The sequence below is a fragment of the Urocitellus parryii genome, chromosome 10 (assembly GCF_045843805.1).
Source record: "Urocitellus parryii isolate mUroPar1 chromosome 10, mUroPar1.hap1, whole genome shotgun sequence".
NCBI classification, from domain to species: Eukaryota; Metazoa; Chordata; class Mammalia; order Rodentia; family Sciuridae; genus Urocitellus; species Urocitellus parryii.
Window position 1 is genome coordinate 139,075,417 of NC_135540.1, and position 23,939 is coordinate 139,099,355.

The 23,939-nt window shown below is 51.0% G+C and overlaps 1 protein-coding gene across 2 annotated transcripts in view; it reads left to right on the plus strand.

Annotated features, from left to right (window-relative positions):
* Slc2a9 (solute carrier family 2 member 9) overlaps nt 1-23,939 on the plus strand; it is a 132,278-nt gene that overhangs the window by 14,059 nt on the left and 94,280 nt on the right. For both annotated transcript variants that reach the window (XM_077803363.1, XM_077803364.1), the window contains one exon: nt 13,110-13,270. In XM_077803363.1, the coding sequence (XP_077659489.1) occupies nt 13,110-13,270 (161 nt within the window). The remainder of the gene's footprint in view (nt 1-13,109; nt 13,271-23,939) is intronic.

Genomic DNA, 23,939 nt, shown 5'->3' on the forward strand with positions numbered 1-23,939 from the left:
CGCCCCAGTGCCTGTGCTGGGTTCTCCCCACAGCAACTCCAGGGTCAAGGGCAAGTTCCGATGATGCTCAGTGGCATTACAACAGGGACCTAGATTGTCAGAATCCCACCTGATCCTCCCTCATTGCAAGGAGCCCTCATTGCAAGGAGCCATTCCTGTAAAGTACATGATCCAATAGAAAAATGAAAGGCAGCTTTATTGTTAGCTGACCAACTCCCCAAGTCTTGCCTTCCCATGGAGGCGTGGGTCATTGTAGCCCCTTTCTCTGTCAGGCCCCAATGTCCTGGGTTTCTAAATGTTTCATGGGGTAGGCTCCATGGGGCAGGCAGCCTTCACTGGGCATTTTGTTCTGTCATGTGGTCAGGTGCTTGTTAGGGAGGTGAACAGTACATCCCCCAGGTGCCCCATCAGCAGCAGCAGGGACAGACACTCCAGAGTTCACCCCACAGTGAGAGACGGGCTGTGGGGGCCTGTGGAAGGACTTCATCCTACCGGGGAGTTGGAGGGCCTCACTGGGGCTTTCTGGGCATGGTGAAGACCTGGGAGTGGCTGTGTGCTGGGGGGGGAGGCAGGAAAGAGGGCCGGTGCCAGCTGGAGAAGGGTTGCAAGGGCCAGGCCTGGGGCAGGATCCAGGATGCCCGGGCTGTGAGCACAGAGGCAGAGGAGGCAGGCTGAGGGCCAGACTCACCCCGGTGCCCTCCCAGGGCAGAACCACCCGCAGCGGGAGCCCAGCAGGTCTGCACAGGAATCCGGGCTCCACCCCTGAGCTGCCTGTGCAGAGTGGTGGTGTGCACTCTTGTGAACTAGTTGTGAGAAGGAAAGCAGATGTGATGCTGGAGCAGCTCAACCCAGTGTCCAGCGGGCACTCTAATCCTCTTTCCCTGCGGTAGGCAGAAGGCTGGGGAGCAAAGCTGCCCTAGAGGCAGGGGGTCAGGAATGGAACAGGGACTCTGAGAAATGGAGCCCAATGCAGGCCAGAGGACCGAGCCTGGCAGGGCATGGGGCATTGGGCTCTCAGGAGAGCAAAGGAAGGCCTGGGACAGAGAGGTGTGGATACTAGGGCTATGGTCGCCACCAGGGGTCGCTGTTAGAATCAAGATGCCATGTGGACACAACCCTGGCCTTAACACAGGCACAGGCTCCTCAGGCCCCTGCTGGGCCAGCCTCTGCTATGGATAGCTGTGGTGCAGGGCATGGGCAGGGGGCTCCAGCTGCTGGCTGCTCGCCACTGTCAGGCAGTGTCTTGCTATCTGTGCCATTATACCCACATTCACACCCTCCTTCCCAGTACAGTCCTGGGGAACCACAGCTAATCCCCCTGTATGGAAGAGGGCACTGAAGCAGGGGAGGTTAACGCGGCCAAGCTCCGAGGCTGGCCCATTTCCTCCTCAGTACAGTCACCCTATGTGAACAGCATCCTGTCCAGCTGGCTTTCAAAGAATCCCCAGAATCTGACTGTATGGGACCCCTTTGGAGAGAATATCGGGTGTCTTGTGCATCCACAAGCATCTGACCAATTTGGTCCCACTGGATGTGAACTGAGTGTGCATGAGCCTGTGTGTGGCCTGTCCTCAGAGGACCCTGTGGGTCTTCAGTTCTCTTCCCTCTGATGGCGCAGGAACAGGACATAAACTTTCAGGAAATTTTCGTTGTTTTTGGCTGTTGAAAGCCGGGCTTCTGTGCAGGGGGAGGAGTTGATTGCTTTGATTGAACCCAGCTGCTCCCCTCCTGCAGGCCCATCTGTAGCCTGGCACACCCTGGGGTCTTCTAACCTTCCCTGTCTCCACCCTGACTCCTGCAGTTCATTCTGCACTGAAGCCAGAGAGGCACCTTGGACAAGTTGAGGTGGATCATATTAAGCCTCTGCTCAGAATCTGCGGCTGCCCATCACACCCAGAAAACAATCCACACTGCTGTGGCCCTCAGGGCTGGGGTTGCTCCTAGTCACCTCTCAGTTCTCACCACCCAGTACCCCCCCCCACACTCCCTTTGCTCCATGCACATGGCCCTCTGCTGTTACTGGTTGCCGCCCTCCAGACCATTAATATTTTAAGTTTTGCAAAATCATATGGTCTTTTTGCAACTATTCAACTGTACCTGTGTACTGAAAAAGCAGACCTAGACAACCTAAAAACTTGGGGCGGGGGGAGGCTGTGTGCTAATAAAGCCATGCACAAAGGCAGGTGGTAGTGGGGAAGGATTGTCTGATCCCTGTGCTTGGGGTTCTAGGAAAGGCAGGGCACCTGCCATCACTAGACCTCTGGGCAGAAGGCAGGCTGGCTGGCTGCACAGTTCTTCCGTGGCATCTAACATGGGGGATAGATCTTCCTGCAGCCATTGTGTGCATTAATTGCCGATCATCCGGGTTTTTGTTTTTTCAGTTTCCAGTGTCTAATTCTAATTGGCATAGCAAGCTACTTAGCTAGCCATCATCTCTATCATCTACCTGTCAATCTATCCTCCATCCATCCACCTATCTACATATGTATCTAAAGCATCCTGAGGGCCTTGTAAGAGACTGGACAAGAGCTGGGAGATACAGCTCACTGGTAGAGCATTTACCTAGCAACCACAAGACCCTGGGTTCAGTCCAAGGCCAGTTTGCACACAAGTCAGATGCGTAGGATACCTGCCTGGATTTTCAAGCAGCCGAGCAAGCAGACTGAGGATGCTAGTCTGGAACTTGGCGCATGGTCTCAGATTTATGTCATTTAAGCTTTGACCTTTAGTAGGAGAATGTGGTTCTTCCAGAACCTGCTTCATTAGTACTGCCAGAAGATCTGGGACTGCAGAGTTGTAGTGGGAGGTGTCTGGATGGTACTGTGGGCCTGGTGTCTGCACCCACCTGTGAGCCAGCTGGTGAGAGCAGGCAGACAAGAAGGCTGTGGCGGGGTTTCTGAGCCCCAGGGCCTGCTCTCTGGAGGCCCAGGCAGGGCTGGGCGGGGAGATCAAGTCTGGGCAGGGGATGGATCATAGCACCTCTTGTGCATGAGTGTCATCCAGAGAGCCTACAGGAAGGCTCTGGAAGCAACATCCTAAAGAAATGCAAGCTCCAAGCCAGGGTGGACAACATGGAGCCCAGGTTCCAGGACAAAGGGGCCCGACAAAGGCCCAGCAGGATGGAGCTCAAGAGTGGGCCACGCGTGAGAGCCTCTGTCGGGGGGGTGGGGGTCTGCTGATGCCGAGCTTCCTGTGCTGTGGGAGGAGGCCACAGGGCAATGAGCCCGGGATAGCCGCCCAGGCAGGATGGGCACTGGGGTGGACGTGAGGAGGGCCACAGGGAGGACAGAGGGTGAGTGGGAGGGGCCTGGAAAGCAGGCCTGGGATGTGCAGCCCAGGACAGAGGGAGGTGGGAAGGGCGAGCACACCTTCAAGGACAGAGGGCAGACTCCTGGGGCCTGCTTACCCAGGAGGCTGGGGGAGGCTTGGAGGCTCAGCAGACACACAGCAGACAGGACCCCCAGGGCCTTCCAGACCAGGTGTCTTACAAAAAGCAGGTGCCCCGGAGGTTCACAGGCACTTCTGACACCAGCCACTCAGACGCAGGCAGACTTCACAGTCACCAACCGCCCTCACTTCAGATGCCAGACCCAAGCTTGGGGGTTCCCAGACCACCCACGTCTGAACATCTGGGTCCACTACCCTTGGGTTTGATAACATGCTAAAATAATTCACTGATCTCAGGAAAGTGCTCTACTTGAAATTATGGTTTCATTATACCAAAAAGGATGGAAATCAAAATGAGTCCAAAGAAGAGATACATTCAGTGGGGTTAAGAAGGTGCGAAGCTTCTAGTGTTCTCTCCCAGAGAGCCAGGCACCCTCACAGCAGTGGAACTCCGAGCCCAGAGTGCCACCTGCTAGGGACGCCACCCAAGCCATTGGGGCTTCCTTTTATAGGGCTGATGGATCTGATCATTGGCTAACTCAGTCTCCAGTCTCTGTCCTTCCCAATAGCATGAGGCTCAAAGCCCCAACCCTCCATCACAGGCTTACTCTTTTTAGAATTAGCCAGTCCCTACCCTGAATTCTCTTTTTGCATACACTAGTCTGATACTTTGGATACTAAAGACACTGCCATGATTCAAGAAGTCCTAGGGGTGTGTGTAATCCTAGCTACTTAGGAGGCTAAGGTAGGAGGACTGCAGTTGGAGACCAGCCTCAGAAATTTAACAAGATGCTGTTTCAAAATTTAAAAATTCATAAAAGGGCTGGGGATGTACTACAGTGGTAGAGTGCCCCAGCAACACACGTGCACCACACACACACACACACACACACACACACACACACACACAAGAAAAGAAAGGAGAGAAATCCTAAGGACTTAGAAGCTACTTCCTGTTATGGTCTGGATGTGAGGTGTCCCCCAAAAGCTCACGTGTGAGACAATGCAAGAAGGTTGGAGGAGAATTGATTGGACTATAATCATCAGCCTTAAACTAATCAATGGATCCCTGATGGGATTAACTGAGTGGTGACTGAAGGCAGGCGGGGTGTGGCTGGTGGAGGTGGGCATTGGGGGCGTGGCTATGGGGTAGGTATTTTGTATCTGGAGAGTGGAGTCTCTCTGCTCTCTGATCACCGTGTGAGCTGCTTCCCTCTGCCACACTCTCCCACCAGGATGTTCTGCCTCACCTCGATCCCCAAGGAACGGAGGTGGCCTTCTATGGACTGAGACCTCTGAAACCCTGAGCCCCCAAGTAAATTTCTCCTCTCCTACATTGGTGGTGGTGGGTGTTTTAGTCACAACAGAGAAAAAGCTGAGTGGAACACCTCCCAAGGTCCAGGGACCAAGCCCAGTCAAGTTCTTTCCTAAACAACTATACAGCTGCTTATTGTTTTACAACGTACATCATACAAATGTGTATGTTAAACAAAAACACTTAAAATGTTTGTTAAATGCCTCGGTGAATGAGAGAAGGAAGGCCTGAGTAAAAGGAGCAAATGAGAGTAAAGTTTTGGGGGTCTAATGTGTTGCCCCTGTTTGTACCCACTTAAATTAGGATTTATTTGGAGAAAAATATTAGAACCACAAAAATAATAGTGAATGGTTTGGCTTTATCGTGAATCCCTCACCTTTCCAGTGGTTTCTGAGTTGGAAATGCCATGTCTTGAGAGAAGCCTCAGAATCTTGGCTCCCTGGTGTTAGCAAAATAGGCCCAGGGCTTCCGTGGTGCAATCAGTTGGGCTCCCCATCAGTTTCCCAGAAGAAACGGTCTGTTCTATCACCTTCCTCTCCCCTGCGGCTTCCCTGAGGACAGATAAGCAAATGATAGTGAAGAGTAAAACCAACAGCTCTCTCTACTCAAGCAGAGCTGCCTGATTAGCTGCAGATGTGGGAAGCTGGGCCAAGAAAAGATTCAAATGAACCAACAGACATCGAAGCCAAGTGAGCCCTGGGGTTTCGGGCTAGCTCTGTTGGCAAGGCCCAGCAGCTCTCAGATCAGGAGCCCGCAGCAGGTACCTGTGTGGCCGGAGGCCTATGCTCAAGGCTAGTGGGAGGGGACGGTGATCTTAGGTGGTGGTGACCTCAGGACTCTGGTCAGTGGAGGCGGGGTGGTTGGACTCACTTGGTGGGAGAGGCCAGACCAGCCCAGCCGGCCATCACGACAATGAGCGGGTCCTACCTGCAATGCAGAGACTCTTTCCTTCATTGCCTCATTCTTTCTTCCTCTTGGTTTTGCATGGCCTGGTCTCAGTGTCATCAAAGCGACAGGATTCTATCAGGAAAAGGAAACAACTCCAACGCTGACACTTATTATAAGAACTATTGGCATGAATCACGTCCTGTGAGTCAGGGGCTGTCTCTCATTTGTCTACCATCCACGTGGGACAGACATTGTGAAAACAACCCCATTTTACAAATAGTGGGGAGACTGAGTAGTTTGCCCTAAGCTGTGAGGCTGGGGGCAGACTTGGGTCTGAGCGTAGTGCAAACTGCGGCTCCTCCCAGGGCCCCCGGGTAGCGCTTCCTTGAAATCCTAACTTTTGGAAGGTCCTGCACATATGCTGTTTTATATACTTTCTGGGCGTCTCTCCACATTGCTGGAATTCCTGCATCACCACAGTGTCTAATAGCCTAGTGCCTTGTCACACTGGTGGCCTCTCTGCCTAACGCAGGCCTCCTAGGTCGCTTCTCATTTTTCTCTAATAGAAGAGGCTGCTGCATTGTTTAAGTTGGGAGCTGTGGTTCGTGGCTTGGTTGGTTTTCAGCAGAGCAGATGGAGCCCCTGGCTGACGGGAGGCCGGCCCTTCTCAGGCCTGCCGCTGGTGTCGGGGTGTTCCAGGGGCTGCCTGCCCGCCAGCCTGCTCCCTCCCCTGGAGGCCGAAGCTTATTAGAGCCAAGCAGCCCTCATCTTTGCTTCAGAATTTTCTCATTTCATTGTTTCTCTGGGGAAAAAAAAATACCACTTTTTCTGGCCTAGCAGGGGAAGGCCCTCAGGCCTATCAAGGCTTGGTGGGGTAGGGCAGTGGTCACTGCAGTCAGAGCTGGGGACAGCTGACCCAGCAAGGTGGGAGGTGGGGAAAACCTGGAGCTGTACACCTGTGATCCCAGTGACTTGGGACCTTCGGCGGGAAGATAGTGACCTTGAGGCCAGCCAGAGCAACTTAGCAAGACTCTAGTCTGAAGTTAAAAAGTGAAAAAGGGCTGAGAATGTAGCTCAGTGGTAAAGCACCCCTGGGCTCCACCCCCAGTGCTGAAGCAAGCACACGAACACACTTGGAGGGAGCGTGCTAGAGAGGGACAGCGCACAGATGCAACCAGGCCGCCTGCTGACCAGGGAGCCAGACCTAGGAGCACCCACTAGGGCCCGCACCCTGCTGGGGACTTCACCCACCCCATCCTTCTAGCAGCTCCATCTCGAAGCTTGGGGTCTTATTCTTGTTTACAAATTAGTTATTCCAGAATCTGCTCAAAACCACCGCCCTGAACTTGTAATGGATCTGATGCCTTTTGAAAGCCACCATGGACTCCAGGTGGCCTGTCCAGCCAGGAGCAGCCTGTCTGGTGATGAAAACACCTGCCTTCTCTTCCTGTGGACCAGAGGACACACAGAAGGGGTGGGGCAGGGGGACACCACCTGCATGCTAATGATGGGTCAGGGCAATATAGTGACCCTCAGGGCCAGGATTCATCACAGTGAGGGACACAAGGCAAAACCAGCAGAGGGAAAGGTGCGGGGGCCGGCACAGGCCTGCAGGAGCCCTCTCTAGTGGGGGAGCACTGCGTCCCCAGCAGGGAGTCACCGCAGCTCCTGCAGCATCAGCTACCAGGAGGCTCCAGAGTTTGTATCAGGGACTGGTCACATGGACCCCCTCTGCTCAGCAGGTAAAAACTCCCCAACTCCCAGAGGGAAGCAGGTACAGACTTCAGGGAACAGCACTGACCACACTGCCTGCAGACTAGGCACCGGGAGCCACTGTGACAACCCTCCTGTGTCCCAGTCCCCGGCCCTAGCCCAGGGCCAGCCTTGCCAGCCAGCCTTTCTGCGGAGAGCAGTCTCAGGCCAGCTGTGAGAACTGCTGTCTGCATGGAAGACTTGGTGTGGGGAGCCAGATGACATTAGGTGGCACTGCCAGGATTTTGTGGTTTGGTGGCCAGAACTTTTGTAAGGACTTTGGCATCGTTCTCCTCAAGGAGCAGTGGGGTCACCGGTGCAGACCGTCTTTACAAACCCCGTGGGCTCCAGGGCGTGACGTGCTCTGCTCTGCAGCACGGGGTGCCCAGGCCACCTACCAACTGTGCTATTTATGTGTTTTTATGGCACCCCTGGAAGGCGTGACATCTCTTTGTGAATCAGTCAGGAATATCAATACAGTGAGATGATTTCCTCCCATGGTCTGGTGATTTCCACGGTTATTTGGAAGATGGAATCGCACAGTTTAGTTTCTTACCAGAAGCCCGGCCCCGATGTTCTCAGGCTGGGAGATGCTGGTAGATTACTCACAGATTATTGGACCTGGGAAGTAAATGTGCCTCGACCTTCAGTTTACAACTACAGAGATAATGACAGGGACACCCCCATTTCTGTCTTCCATTGCACGTGGACCCAGAGCTCTGCATTATATTTCCTCTCACAAAGACCCTCACAATAGTCCCTTTGGGAGGGGCAGTGACCTCAAAAACAAGTGTCCTGAGGCACAAAGAGGTTAAGTAACTAGCTCAGTCCCCCAGCAGAGAAGGGACAGGGACAAGCGTGGAATAAAGTCATGCCAGGTTCCCAACCATGGGGACACTGCCCAAAGAGGAGGAGCACCTTGAGGAAGGTCGCTGAAGGTCAGAGACAGACACAGGGAAACAAGCAAGTCTTAAACCCAGGGCTCTCCCTTCCGCCTCCTTTTCTTATATCATGTGGCCTCTTTTCCTTTCCTTGTGGTGTGGGCTCTGGTTAGTTCTCGTCCTAATGTAAACACTCCTTGATGAATTCATAAGAAATCTCCACCAGCCTCATGATCTCACACCAAGTGCTGCAGCCTCCTCACCAGCCTGGCCTCATCTACTCTAAACTCTAAAATGGCCTTCACTCCACACCTGCGATGAACACTCTGGAACAAATTAGAGCATTGATTCCATGTTCCCTGGCGCCCGCAGGGGTAAGTGTGGGTTCCTCGGCGGGCAGACGGAGCCAGGATACCCAGCTCCTGCCTCCTTCTCCAGCCTTCCCTGATGCCGAGCCACCCTCCAACCCCACTGGCCACTTAAGCTCCTCTAGTCGGCTCATGCTCCCCAGCTTCTGCTCCTGGAGAATCCTGGGCCCTCTGCCTGAAAGGTCCAGCCTGAGCTGCCCCACCAGCCCTCACTGCCCACCCCATCTGGTTCCATGGCTGGGTTCCATGGCCTCTCCTGGCTTCCTGCTGTCAGAGCAGTCCCACTGTGTTGAGTTTACACACATACGGGGCTGGGACTTGTGCCTAGAAGACAGGATGCACCCTCGTGGTAAGGAGGCAGATGCGTAGAGACAGAATAAGAATGGGCCTCTTGGTTTCTTTATCATTCATCTACTGAAGGGCATCTAGGTTAGTTCCACAGTTTGGCTATTGTGAATTGAGCTGCTATAAACCTTGATGTGGCTGTGTTACTATAGTACACTGTCTTTAAGTCCTTTGGGTATAGACGGAGGATTGGATAGCTGGGTCAAATGGTGGTTTCAGTACAAGTTTTCAGAGAAATCTCCATACTGCTTTCCAGATTGGTTGCACAAATTTGCAGACCCACCAGCAATGTAAGAGTGTGCCTTTTCTCCACATCCTTGCAAACACTTATTGTTGTTTGTATTCTTGATAACTGCCATTCTGACTGGAGTGAGATGAAACCTTAGAGTAGTTTTGATTTGCATTTATCTGTGGTATATATACACAATGAAATAACACTCAGCAATAAAAAAGAATAACATTATGGCATTTGCAGATAAACAGGTAGAGAATATCATGCTAAGTGAAGTAAGCCAATCCACAAAAACCAAAGGCTGAACGTTTTCTCTGATAAGTGGATGCTAATCCACAGTGGGGTGGAGAGCATGGGATGAGTGAGGAACTTTGAATGGGGCAGGGCACGGCAGTAGGAAAGATGGTGGAATGAGACGGACATCATGACCCTTGGTACATGTGTGATTGCATGAATGGTGTCACCCTACTTTGGGTACAACCAGAGAAGTCAAAAATTGTGCTCCATTTGTGTACAATGAATCGTAGAACATTCTGCTGTCATGTATAACTGATTAGAACAAATAAATTTTAAAAAAAAAAAAGAATGGGCTGTCCGAGGAGGCCTAGAGGTGCTCACGTCACAGTGATGTGGAGACTCTTTTATTGCGAGTGCTTTCTTCGAGTGAAATCTAACAAATTCTCCCAAAACATACAAGGAAAACTCTAGGTATGGGCCCATATCTCCAGGCCTGCCCATCCTCTTCTTTTTCCCGCCAGGACCTTGCATGTGCTAGGCAAACAGTCCACTGCTGAGCTGCATCCTCAGCCCTTTTTAATTTTGAGACAGGGTCTTGCTAAGTTGCCCAGGCTGGCCTTGTACTTGTGATCCTCCTGCCTTCATCTCCTGAGTAGCTGGAATTTCAGGTGTAAAACACCATGTCTGGTTCATTCCCTCCTTCTAGAAGCCTCGCACCACAGTGCATGTGCTGGGCTTTGGCATTGGGTTGACTGTGTTCAGGAAAACCAGCTGCTGTAACAGATAAGCCTGAGCTTCAGTGGCTTAACACAATGAAAGTTATTTTCTCATTTGTGTCACTATCTGAAACAGTGTGTAGGGGCACCTCTTCCGGGAAGCCATTCGGGGCCTCAGGCCTGTCCATGGGGTGGTTCTCCTCTAGGACTTTGGAGCCCTCTGCTGGCTCCCTCCAGAATGGCCAGCTGACAAGGAAGGAATGAGCCTGGACAGCATCCCACTCCTAGTGCCTGGGTAAGGTGACACGCATCACCTCTGCCCACTATGGGCCAGTTGTCCCGTGGCCCACCTAGATGCAAGGCACTGGGCAGTGTGGCTGGCCCTGTGACCAGGGAGGGGGGAGCGCAGGCGCGGAGAGGCCTAGCAGGCTTTACCATTCCAATGGATTCCCCGTGGCTGAGGCTGCTTCTCAGCTCCAGGTCTCCACTCCTTATGGAGCCTCTCAGCATGGCTGCAGGGTGAAGGGCAGTGAGGCGTACAGGTGCCTGCCACGTGCCTAGCAGCCCACCAGCCCCATGCCTCCCCTTCTATCCCATCCCTACCCTTCTCCTCCTGTCTAGTCTTTGTATTTTGCAGGTTAAGAGTTAGGATAAAGCAGTGGCTAAGACTGGGTCTGGGGTCCACCTGCCTGGACTTGAGCCCTGACTACACCACACACCAACAGTGTGAGCCTGGGAAAGACTTTACATCTCTCTCTCCCATTCCTCACCTGCCCAGAAGAGAGCCACAAAGATGGCGCCCTCTCACAGGGTCTTGGAGGGGGAAATGGGTTGGTTGATGGGTGAATGGCACTCAGCATGTTGAAATATGATGAATGGGGCACCTGGTTGTTTATTATTATTATTATTATTATTATTATTATTATTATTATTATTATCTATTCATTGTGTTACTGCCCAACCTGCTTTTATTTATTTTTATGATTTTATTTTATATGAGCATTACTGACACAGTGGAAACTCAGTTTAAAACACAAACACGAACGTAAGCATCTTCTCCATACCACTACCATCGTGTGTTCACAGATATTTATGTCATGAATCTTAATAATGGTTTGAGCAATTAATTAGCAGAACAGCCCCTATCACCTGGGTCCCTCATCACCCAGCACCTGTCATCGGGGCCATTGCAAGCTCTTCAGCTGGAAGACAAACATTTAATCACCAAAGGCAGCACTTGAAACCAGCTTTCGGGGAACTTTAGAGAAACGTGTGCAGGGGGCACAGGCTGTGCTGCAAGTCTTCCAGCTTTCTGTGGAAGCTTCTGCTGTGTGCTTTCCCAAAACCAGAGCACAAAACTCTGCAGACCCCTGAGGCAACACCTGGCAGGGAGTGATCTGAAAGTCCTCCTTTCCACAGAAGACATCCAGTGCAGCACTGCACAGAGGAAAGAGGTGATTTCCGACAAAACGGCATCTTTTAGTTTCCTCACTTTAATTCCAGGAGACTGGTCACAGCTGTAAGCAAGGCAGTCAGAGGCTCTGTGGAGCCTGTCTTGGCCAGATTCCTTGCAGGAGAGCTGTGATCAATGGGCGCAGCACTGCAGTAGGGACCAAGGTCACCCCCAGGAATGACCTTTGATACATGTGAAGGACAGTCAGGTGGCAGGCGGGTTGCCTGTGAATTCCTAGACACTTGGGTATATGCCGAGGAGTGGGATAACTAGGTCATGATGGTTCCATTCCAAGTTTCCTGAGAAATCTCCATACTGCTTTCCAGATTGGTTGCATCAATTTGCAGTCCCACCAGCAATGTACGAGTGTGCCTTTCCCCCACATCCTCGCCAACACTTAATGTGGCTTGTATTCTTAATAACTGCCATTCTGACTGGAGTGAGATGAAATCTTAGAGTCGTTTTGATTTGCATTTCTCTAATTGCTAGAGATATGAACATTTTTTCATATATTCATTGATTGATTGTATTTCTTCCTCTGTGAAGTGTCTGATCAATTCCTTTGCCCAATTATTTATTGGGTTATTTGGTTTTTTGAGTTCTTTATATATCCTGGAGATTAATGCTATATGTGAGGTGCGTGTGGTAAAGATTCCCTCCCATTCTCTAGGCTCTCTCTTCACATTCTTGATAGTTTCCTTTATTGTGAATAAGCTTTGTAGTTTGATTCCATCCCATTTATTGATTCTTGATTTTATTTCTTGTGCTTTAGGAGTCTTGTTAAGGAAGTCAGTTCCTAGGCCAACATGGTGAAGATTTGGGCCTACTTTTTCTTCTATTAGGAGCAGGATCTCTATTCTAATGCCTAAGTCTTTGATCCACTTTGAGTTGAGTTTTGTGCAGGGTAAGAGATGAGGTTTAATTTCATTTTGTTACACATGGATTTCCAGTTTTCCCAGAACCATTTGTTGAAGAGGCTATCTTTTCTCCAATGTATATTTTTGTCTAATATGAGATAACTGTGTTTCTGTGGGTTTGTCCTGTATCCTCTGTTCTGTACCATTGGTCTATGTGTCTGTTGGTGCCAATACCATGCCGTTTTTATTACTGTAGCTCTGCAGTTCTGGTATTGTGATGCCTACTGCTTCACTTTTCTTGCTAAGGATTGCTTTGCCTATTCTGGGTCTCTTATTTTTCCAATGAATATCATGATTGCTTTTTCTAATTCTATGAAGAATGTCATTGGGATTTTAATAGGAATTGCATTAAATTAGACTTGATTTTGACTCTCAGGTTTAATATTTACTGAACAAGTCACTTGGTCTCTCTGAGCCTCAGTTTTTCTGTCTACCAAATGTGGTAAACTTAGGACCCATTCTCTATCTTTGTTAGAAGAGTCCAGTGCTCACACAGCATTTAGCAAAGTGCTCAATGTGAAGGAATTGCTCTGCACAAGCTCTTTTGTGTGTGTGCCGGCTGGCTTCAAGCACAGGATGCAACAGAAGGAAATAACATGGCTTGTTGTTCATTTCCAGTATATCAAGGCCTTTTACAATGAATCATGGGAAAGAAGGCATGGACATCCAATAGACCCGGATACTCTGACTCTGCTCTGGTCTGTGACCGTGTCCATATTCGCCATCGGTGGATTGGTGGGGACACTAATAGCGAAGAAGATCGGAAAGTTTCTTGGGAGGTCAGTAGAGGACTGTCTGTGTTGGGGGGAGGCTTCATAATGATCTTAATACATCCGCACCACGGTCCAATCTCAGCAGACACGGAACTCCACTCCGACAGTTCAACTGGAGAGATGGGAAGGGCTAAGAGGAGGAAATAGGGCACAAGGGCCCAGGGGAAACTGGAGCCGGGGATGACTGGGCGGACAGCAGGGCTAAGTTGTGGAGGTGCTGGGCTGTGGCAGAGCCATAGAGCCCGAGTGAGGGGGAGCAGAAAGAAACGCCTTGACCTCGCTCCCCGCCTACCTTGAGCCATCAAGGAGGGCCAGCTCCCAGGGTGCAGAGTCCGGAGGCAGGGAGGGTGGATCTGGATGTGGGGGCAGATGGAGAGCAGCCCACAGGGAGCCTTAGCGGTTGTTCTACAAAAGCACATACAGATCTGTTTTAAAGTGAATCACCTCTTAGATTGTCTTCTGTTATGTTTATTTAATCACTCTCTAGTTGATAAGCATTCAGGCTATTTTAAATCATTTGCATTATAAATAAGGCTGCAGTGAGTATCAAAAGCTCCCTGTGGACATTTCCCACCCAGGCCCTCTCCAATTAGGTCCGTTTTACCTTGTGAGCTCACTCCTCGATTCCATTTGACATGAGGCATCTCTCAGAGAAGGCTGGTCCAATAAACACCCCAAATCCATGCTTTCTCTGTACCATTGCCCCTAACAACAGCCTTCTGGGAACTACTGAGGTGTGCCTGGAAGCAGAGAGTCTCTTGAATGTTCATGTCTGACCTTGAATCTTGTGTCTTCTACTTACTCGCTGGGGGTCTTGTTCAACTCATTTAATTTATTTGGACTTCAGTTTTCTCATCTGTAAAAAGGGAATGATAGTCCCCACCTGTGAGAATGTTATGAGTGCTAGGGAAAATGAACACAGAGAGAAAGTCATTAGTAGTAGCTTAATAAATGGAACTGCTGTTATTTACCATCTTCTTCACTGTCAACATGGCACCCTTCATAGAGGTGCCCAACACAGCTCCATCCTGCATTGACTTGAAGTGCAGAGGAGGTTCATCATACCCCAGGACATCCCCCAGACCCAGGGATGCAGAGATGGTTCTGAGAAGGGTCCTACCTCTTCCTTTACATTCTGCCTCACGTACATCCCACCCAGGAGCAAGTTAGAGCAATGATCAGTGCCTGACCAGCACCCAGACTAGCGCCCATGGTCAGAGGCTCTTGGGTGCTGTCACTAAGCCTGAGGTTCTCTCATGAAGCCCTTGGCCCAAAGCTAGACCCTGTTCACAGCCCTTGTGTCTATCCTAGTTAGATGGAGTCACCTCCTGCCCCAGGCTCCGTGGACTGTGAGGCTGTGTTAGAAATTTGCCATTGTGACCAAACTTAGAGGAAAAGTCCACCTTGGATCATGGTTTCAGAGGTTCAGTCCATGGTAGGCTGGTTCCATCACTCTGGGCCCCGAGGTGAGCTAGAGCATCGGGGCGGAAGGGTGTGGGTGAAGGAGCAGCACTCTGTTCATGGTGGCTGGAAAGCATTTTTCTGGCCAAACCACAAAATTTTAACATCCTTTAGCTCTTCTTAATGCTCTTGATTCTCATAACAAACCTGGATAAAAGTTGCCAGCGATATCCATGCCAAAGACTAATGCTGTGCTGCCTTGACATTTCTTCCACCAGATTACCTCCTCCATCAGTTCTAAGTCCAGCCTTTCACAAAGCTTCAGGTCATGGATAAAATGCAGCCAGTGCTTTGCCACAGTATAACACCAGTGGCCTCTAGTCTGATTCTCAATAAAGTCTTCATTTCCCTCTGAAACTTCAGGGCACAGTCTGCACTTCTGTCTGCATTCTGACCTGAGTTCCCACCAGATTTTCCCATTCAGTTCTGATCACAGCACTGCAAAGTTTATAACCTGCATCTCCAAACGCTTCCAAATTCCTCCTGCAAACCATTTCCAAAGTCTTCTGAGCTACAGGGTCAGGTCAGACCCAGCAACAACCCCACTTCTCAGTACCAATTCCTATTTTAGTTAGGTTTTTTGTGACTGTGACCAAGATACCTGACAGGAGCACCTTCAAGGAGGAAAGGTCTATCTGGGGCTCACAGCTTCAGAGGTCTCCGTCCACAGATGGCCAACCCCATTGCTTTAGGCCCAAGTGAAGGCAGCACATTGGGGGATGGGCCCAGCAGAAGAAAACTTCCCAACTCATGGTGGGGTCAGGAAACAGAGGGGATGGGGAGGGGGAGAGAGAGAGAAGAGGGGAGGAGAGGGGAGGGGGGGAGAAAGGAAAAGGGACACAGGGAAGAGGTCCACTTCCAGCACATGTCCCCAGTGACCCACCTCTTCTAGCCACACCCCCTTCCTGCAGTCACCACTCAGTCAATCCATTCCAACTAAGATGGACCCGTTAGGTTCTAGCTCTCATCATCTAATAGTTTACCTTTGAAAATTCCTGCATTAAGAGGAGCTTTGTGGGACACCTCAATCCAAACCATAATACACCGTTTCAGCATCTGGCCTTTGTACTCAGGAAAGACACAGCTGTGGCTGAGGGCCGATGCTTGGGCAGAGGTGTCCAAGACCCTGAGTGATTGGTGATGCAAGTCACCACGATCCTGGGCAGCGCTACAGTGGGTAATGGAGATACAGGAAAAGGCAGCTGGCTGGCTCTTAGTTTTTAAATCTGTAAAGTACAGATAAGCAAATCCAGTGTTGGGAGGATTTCCTGAAGGAACAGCCACGGTGGGCGTATGAGAGCAAATTTACAGGGTATCTCATGTCATTCAAGAGCTTTTGGAATGCCTGTGGCAGGAATGCAAATCAAGTTGGTTTCAGGCTGAAAGGGAATTAATTGGCTCAGATAACTGAAACATAATTTGGTTTAATCCAGTTATGGTTTTCTGTGATATCGTAAAATAATCAAATCTATCTCTTTCCCCCATGTCCCAGCTGTCATCCTCCAAGTTGGCTTCATCCCCAGGCCCTTACTCCCATAGAGGGTCACAGAGTCCCAGCATGAAGAAACTGCCCCTTCCAATAGTTACAGTGAAGGTCCCAGGCAGGAATGTCCTGAGTTAAGGTGCATGTCTTCAGGGTTCTCAATCAGGGGACAATGCACACCATGCGGGGACTTTGACAATGTCTGGAGACTTTTTTGTTTGTCACAACTGGGTGCTGCTGGCCTCTAGGAGAGGCCAGGGAGGCTGTGAAACACCTTCAGTGCACAGGAAGCCTCACGACACAGAGTCCCCAGCCTCGGGTGTTAATATGCTGAGGTTCAGAAATCCCCCCAATAACCTTCTCATACCCCAGATGAGAGCGTTTTGAAGATGATGGATGAGCCCTGTACCATGCGCCCAGCTCTGGAGCCACAGTGAATGGAGATCTGAGAGTGTGGGCAGGACCTGGGGTGGGAATCCATGGGACTCCTTCGTGAGGATGGAGCTTGACCAAGCACCAACATAAAGGCATCCCATTCAGCATTTCAGGAAAAGAGCAGGTTCTCAAAAATACTGTTTCTCCTCATCTTATTCTACCCCAATCTTTTCAAATGTGTTTTTAGTTTACTGTAGTATAAAATAACTTGAGCTCCTCGTTCAGCTGGGGGAGTCTGCCAAGCCTATGCTCCATTGCCTTAACAGAAGGCACAGACCTGGGGGATTCAACAGCTGACTTTGTCATCTCACAATCCTGGAGGCTGGAAGTCCAAGGGGAAGGTCACAGTAGGAGTCATTTCTCTTAAGGCCTCTCTCCTTGGTTTGCCGAAGGCTGCTTCCTTGCTGTATCCTCATAGGGTCTTTCCCCTGTTGTACATCCCTGGAGTCTCCTTAGCTTCTTAAAAAGACACTCGTCACGTAGGATTGGACATCCTTATTAAGACCTCATTTAACCTTCATTAACTCCTTAAAGACCCCATCTCCAAATGCAGTCACAATGGGACCGGGCCTCTGACATGTGAACGTCAGGGGACACAGTACAGCCCAGAATGGAGCACATACACTGTGCTCCTGAAGGCTTCTTCTTTTCAGCTGGACTTGTCTCAGTAATCAATTCTCCAGGAGCAGAGCCTGCGGCAGGGGTTGGGAGACACGTTTCACCCAGGGAGGATCCTTTAGAGGGAACCTGTAAGGTGAGGGAAGCAGAAGAGGCAGGGCGAGAAGCCAGCAAGGCTCTGCTCTCAGGTCAAGTTCAGCCTCACCTGACCCAGGGGTGGTTCTGGAGCCAAAGTCACACCAGAGTTATCCCACTCAAGACATCCCACCACTGTCCATCATCGGCTGCAGGCTGCCTGGTAGGGAGGATCCATCTCCAGGCCAATATCAATCTCCTGAGCAGGGCCAACCAGGAATCTTTGGCAGCCAATGCAGAGCTGGGGGCAGTCAGGGGTGGAGAGTGGTGGGTCTGGGAAGGAGATGAAGGCAGCTAGAGAGCCACCAGCCAGGAACTTAGTACTCCAGCCCTGGTCCTGGCTGCCCACCTTGGAGGGCTTGCTTAGCATCATAGTGAGAACCGCAGGAGCTCTGGGAGATGGAAACCATCCTGGGTTCATTATAGGCCATAAGAAGGAAGCCTGGGCATGATTGGTGAGACCAGAGGACTTCAGGAATGCAGGCTTCCAGAGATGAAAACAGAGTCGGCAGGATCTCCAAGCACAAAGTTTCTTTGGTACAAGTTATTCCCTATTGATCTCTTTTCTTATGGACATGACCCATTTGGTATTGTAGACGCTGGAAAAGTGTGGCTGAAAATCATAGTAAGTCTTTGCCCTTGCTATGCTTTTTATGTGGTTTAAGTGTGCCCCCCCCTCCCCAAAGATTCATGTTTTGAAATCTTGGTCCCAGTGTGGTGATGTTGAGGGGTGGTCGGACCTTTAAAAGGTGGGGCTTAGTGCAGGGTAAGTAGGTCATGTGACATCATCCCTGGCAGGGTTTCATGTAATAGTGGGTGGTTATACAAGTGAGTCTGACCCATGCGTCTCTCTTTCACACATATTCCTGCTCTGATGCCATCTGTCCTGTGGCCCTCACTAGAGGACAAATCAATGGGGCCACCCATCTTGGACTTGCAGTTGCCCAAACTGAGCTAAATAAATTTCTTTTTAACAAAAGCACCCGCCCTTGGGTGTTTTGTTAAAGCAGTAGAGATGCACTCGCGTAACCTGTCCCCTCTCTTACCACACGTCTACGAGAAGAACCACGCTGGCCCTCTCTGAGCTCAGGCAGGACCTTCTGCTTCCCTGTCACATCTCGAAGCATTTTGTGCTTTCTGCCCTCCCCCGAGAAGGGAGCTCCCCAGGGTAAGAACCATGTCTGTTCAGACTCCAGCACCTCGCGCTGCAGCTTGTACACAGCAAATTAATGTTGGGCGAGTGGGAAAAGCTTGATGTCCTTCTACTGCAGTCACCCAGAGCGACCATCCTGTGTCCAGGAAGCCTTTCAGACTTGCCTACCTTTGTTCCTCCACACGTATTTGCTGAGCACTTACCATGGGCTGAGCCCTGGGGATGAACACGGTTGTCGGAGCCCCTGCCCTCCCAGGCACGCAGTCCAGTCAGGCCACATAGGCAAGTAACTGGCACGTGGAGTATGTCACTTGGCTGGTGACAAGAACCACCGAGAAAAGCAGAGCAGGTTAGGAGGTGATGAGGTGCAGGGGAGAGGTACCACTTGCTGGAAATGAGAGGCCTCTCGGGTGGGAGGCAACGAGCCATGCTCATCTCGGGGTGACAGCTCTTCAGGCAGAGACAACAGAAGTGTAAAGGCCTGTGGGGAGGAAGAAGGAGGGAGAGGAAGAGGAGAGGGAGGACAGGCCCAAGAAACGGTGTGGGGACGCAGCTGGGTCAGACCCTGGGGCCAGGGTGAGAAGTTTGGCTTTTCCTCTAAGGTGGGGAATGGCTGGGACTTCCTAAGGACGGACCTGAGCTACATTTTGGAAACCATGCTGTCCTCAGGGGACCTGGGAGGCTGCTCAGGAGAGCTGCCCAGGTGAGGGGTGATGTGGTGGCACCGGGGTTGCCGAGACAGAGTGCTGGGTGGTGAGAGGTAGGAGCAGGGACGGCCTGCTGGGGCCATCAGGGAAGGCAGGGGTATGGGCACAGAGCAGGAAGGGCAGGGCATGCGGGGAGCATGAGGAGGCCTCCTGGAATGGCTGAGAATGGACAGCAAAGTGACCAGCTGAGAATGAGGGAAAGAGGACTTGAGAGGACAGCAGGCTGCCAGATGGACCAGGAAACTGTAGGATGGAAGCCACCTGAGGTTGGTGGTCATGAATTTCAGCTGAGACCAGTCCACAGGGTCATAGGTTTCGTCCAGCTGCACTGAGCTTTGCAGATGCAGGTGCACAGCGAGGAGACATTCAGCCAGGTGGTGTTCTGCCAGGTGCACGAAATGAAATGGAGAGCCATGGACTCCAAGTTGCAGAAGCAGGAATGGATGCACATGAGGGTGGCAGATGTGGAAATAAGGTGTGATCCTTTAGGGAGGCTAAAGGATTGGAGGTTGTGACTCAGTGGTAGTATGTTCATCTGGCATGTGTGAGGCACTGGGTTCGATCCTCAGCACCACATAAAAGTAAAGTACATAAAATAAAGGTGTCCATCTACAACTAAAAAAAGTAAAAAATAAAAAGAATTTGTAGAAGAAATGTGAAGGCAGCCGGTATTTCCAGCATTCCCTGGTTTCACAGGAGCTTGGTGAAAAGGACATTCCAAATTCAGGCTGAAATCGTATTCCTTGTGTCTTACACTAACTGATCCCTGCCTGTGTGTCAAGAAAAACATGATGTAGAAGGCAGCAGCTCTCAGGCTTTCTCTGACCCTTCCTTGGTCTGAGCTGAATGTCCCCAGTTCTGCTGAGCATCGTCTCAGGCCACCTGCTCTCCAGTCTCTTGAGATTGTCTGCCTGAGAGATGATGGTCTTCTGGGTCTCACAGGGAAGACTCTATACTTCTGGAGGAGCTCAAAATAATGAATCAGGGTCCTGGATGGAGTTCCAGGGGGTCCTGTGTCCTTCTCTGAGAATCGATCTCCTTGGCTTCTGTTTCTGAGTTCATCTTTGGGGGAAAAAATGGAAATACATAATTAAAGTCCCCATCCCTGCACCCCAGTGAGTCAGCTTTGAAATATTTGCAAATAAGGTTTCCATCCTCCTGGGAAGCTGTCAGGCTGGGGGTTATTTGGGGAAGTAATGTATCAATATGATGGACTTGCTTAGAGGGTGCACAGTCTCACTAGCAAGTGGGTCAAGTAAGACTCTGAAGCTTCCCTGCATAGACCAAAGACACCCTGGTGGCTGCTGCAAGAGCTCAAGCCAGCGCCCTGGGTGACATTCTTGGCTCCTCTCTTTCTCTCTACCTTTGTACAATCCATGAACACATTCCAGCAATTCCATCCTCAAAACACCCAGGGTCTCACCACTTCAACCTACCTCCATTGCCACCCACCTGGTCCAAAGCAGCATGGTGTCCCCAAGCAGGCCTCCTGTTTCCACACCTGCCCCTCAGGTCCATGAGCCACAGTGAGACTATGCGTCTTGTTAAAATGTAAGTCAGGACCCATCATTCCTCTCCCGGGGGTCTCGCAGGGGCTGCCTGCCGGACCCGGAGTGGAGACCTCATCTTCATGGCAGCATAAAAGCCCTTTCAGGAGCCCCTCGGCCACTCTGCTCCCCCGTTCACTTTCTGCTGCTTGCTCTCTCGTCCTCCATTCCTCCAGCCATACGGGACTCCATGGTGGACTCCACACTGGACTCCATACTGGAAGGGCCCTGCTTGGCTCTCTGCACCTCTGCCTTGAGCGCTGCTCCCAGATATCCATGTGGCTCATTGATTCTCCTTCTTCATGTTGGTGCCCAGGTGTCACCTCCTCGGGCACTCCCTCCTGGTCCACCCTGTAGAAGTCACACCACGCTCTCTGCTTTAGTTGTCTCGACAGCATCCACCACCATCCACCTTGCTGTATTTTTCACTCATTTATTGGGCAAAGCACAAAGTCAGGGACTTTGTCACGTTCGTTGTTGAATGCCAGCCCTGGATGGTGTCCAGCGCCCAGTCCAAGCCGAATGAGTGAATGATTTTTGAAAGAATGAGTGGTTATGAGTGAACATGGCGGCCACCCTGCAGGTAGTGGAGCACCACGGCTACTGGGCTAGTAGGTCTTTCGTTTAATAGTGTGTGACCTTGACTTGAGGTTCTTCCAGATCTGTGTCCTCCAATGTGAATGGAGTGACAAGAACCTCCTCGGAGGGTAACTTCACACAATGAGTATAAAGTTCCTAAAACTGTGCCTGGCCCACAGTAAGCCCTCAGTGTTTGGCAGTTATCATTATTGCTTTTATTTATTTTTTTAATTTCTTGAGTATCCAAACAAGATCCAGGCACCATCCAAAGAATTCCACATAAATCATCTAATTCTCATGGGAGCCTGTGGGATAGGAATTATGATATATTTTACAGTTAAAGACACCAACACTAAGAGAGTGTAAGTCACTGAATCAGTAGGTGATGGAGTGAGTCAAGAAGGGACATTATTTGGAGGCAGATTGGGGAGAACCCCATATTTCCTGTGCTCAGAACTAGAAGTTGGACTGAGACTTAGGACAGACCAAAGCTGGGTCACATGGAGGAAGCCTGGCCCAGCCTGGCCTGGCTCCTAGAATCTATCCTCTTATTTATGCAACAGGTGTGTATGGGGCCCCTGCATGCACAGAAAGGGACTCAGTGGCAGGGTCTACAGTGACAAGACAAAAATTTCTGCTCTCAAGTTGCTTACATACTAGTGGGAGAAATGGGCACCAGACATGAAAACACAGAAATATACAGTGTAATTTCTCAGGTGTTGAGAATGGGAAGAAAAGAGCAGGGTTGAGGATGGGGCGGATGGGCTGCGGTTGGTGGGGCATCCGGAGGTGACCTGTGAACTGAGACTAATGAGATAAGTCAGTCATGCACCAAGCAGAAGGGACAGTAGTACTGGAGAGGAGACAACAAGGACAAGGACCAGGAGTCAGGGACCAGCCTGGCATGCCCGAGGGACCATGGGAGGCTCTCAGGAGCTCAGAGCAGTGAGAGCGAGCCTGAGGGTATCAGGCAAGAGCTGGCCGCAAAGGCCATCTCAGATGGGGGTCATGGGCCCTGGTGTGGAGTCTATCTAAGTTCACCGAGCAGGGACCAGATGGCTTTAAACCAGGGATGGACGTCAGCACATGCTTTGAAAGGATCACTGGGCTGCTCTGTGGACAGTGAATGACAGCAGGGCAGGAGTGGAAGCAGAGCCATGTGGGGCCACTGCAGTGGTCTGCAGTGACATGGCCCCCACCCTGCCACAATGTGGGACTGGAAATGAGAGGGGTGGTTTGATTTGGGACGTGATTTGGAGGCAGTGATGGATTGGTTGTGGGCAGTGAAGGAAACAGCAAGTGTGAGTCCGCTTGTTGGCTTACATCATGGGGAAGATGGGCTGAGTTACTCAGACGGGGTGGACGGTGGAGAGGGGCAGTGCGTGGGGTCAGGGTCCTTGGTAGTGAGAGCCGAGAGTTGGGTTTTTGATGGTCAGTGTGAGATGCCACGAGGCATCCCAGAGGACAGATCTAGAAACTGTTAAATATGCAAGTGTGAAGTGAGAGATGAGTCCAGGCCAGAGAGTTGGGATTGTCATCCATTAAGATGACATTCCATATGAGACTGGGTGGCACCTTCTAGGGAGGGAGTGCAAAGGAGAGAGATGAACTGGAGCTTGGGGACACTCCATGGTCAAGGGGCAGGAGATGAGTGGGAACCAGCCCAGGAGAAGGGAGAAAGCAGGGGAGGGGACCCAGGCGTCTGGAGAAGACCATGTTTCCACCAAGAGGGGCCATCCAGCCTGGCAATGCAGCCAGAGGCCGTGAGCGGAAGACAAAGTCAGAGATGGGCTCTGTCAGAGCAGATGTTGCCGATGGCGCCACAGGAATGGCATCTCTGGGTGGGGGTAGGGACGAGCTGATCCAGGAGCAGCCTGGAAAGAGCAGCAGGAAGCTCACAATTGATAGCAAGTCTCCCTCTAAAATGGAGCAGAGGGTCAGGCAGGGATGAGGACAGAGAGGCAACGCGGAGGTGTGTGTGTAGGGCGACTGAGCAGAGGTGGGGTGAGTCTAGTGGGGCAAAGCAGGGAGACCCCACCCCAAGGACACCCACACGACTTCTGCCAGAGCTCATTGCTGGCAGGCGGGCTGCTGAATTTGAGGCTGTCATCTGATAATGGCCTTTGCTTCCTCTTCTGTGAAGACATCCTTAGCACAGAAAGCTGCAGGTGGTAGGTTAAGTGAGATAATCTGTGCCAACACCAGGACTTTTCTGGTATCATAGAGGCCTTGCGCAAGTCTGTACCAAGGAGTGAGATTCTCCCAGAATCTGCTTACAGTCACATGTCACACGATGATGTCTCAGTCAGGATTCTCGTGAAGTAACATGGTGGTCACTTAGGTACGTTAAGCACGCTGCACGCTGTCCACACATGGATGAAATTGCCTAACAACGCGTTTCTAAGATGTATCGCTGTCACTGAATAATGTGACTATACATCAAGTGCCTTTGGAGAATCTGATGAGCATCCAGGCTGCAGCCACTGGGAGGCTAATGGTGTGTTCAGGGTCATGTTCATGTCATCCAGAGCCAGGTGTCGTTGGCTGCAGAGGACCA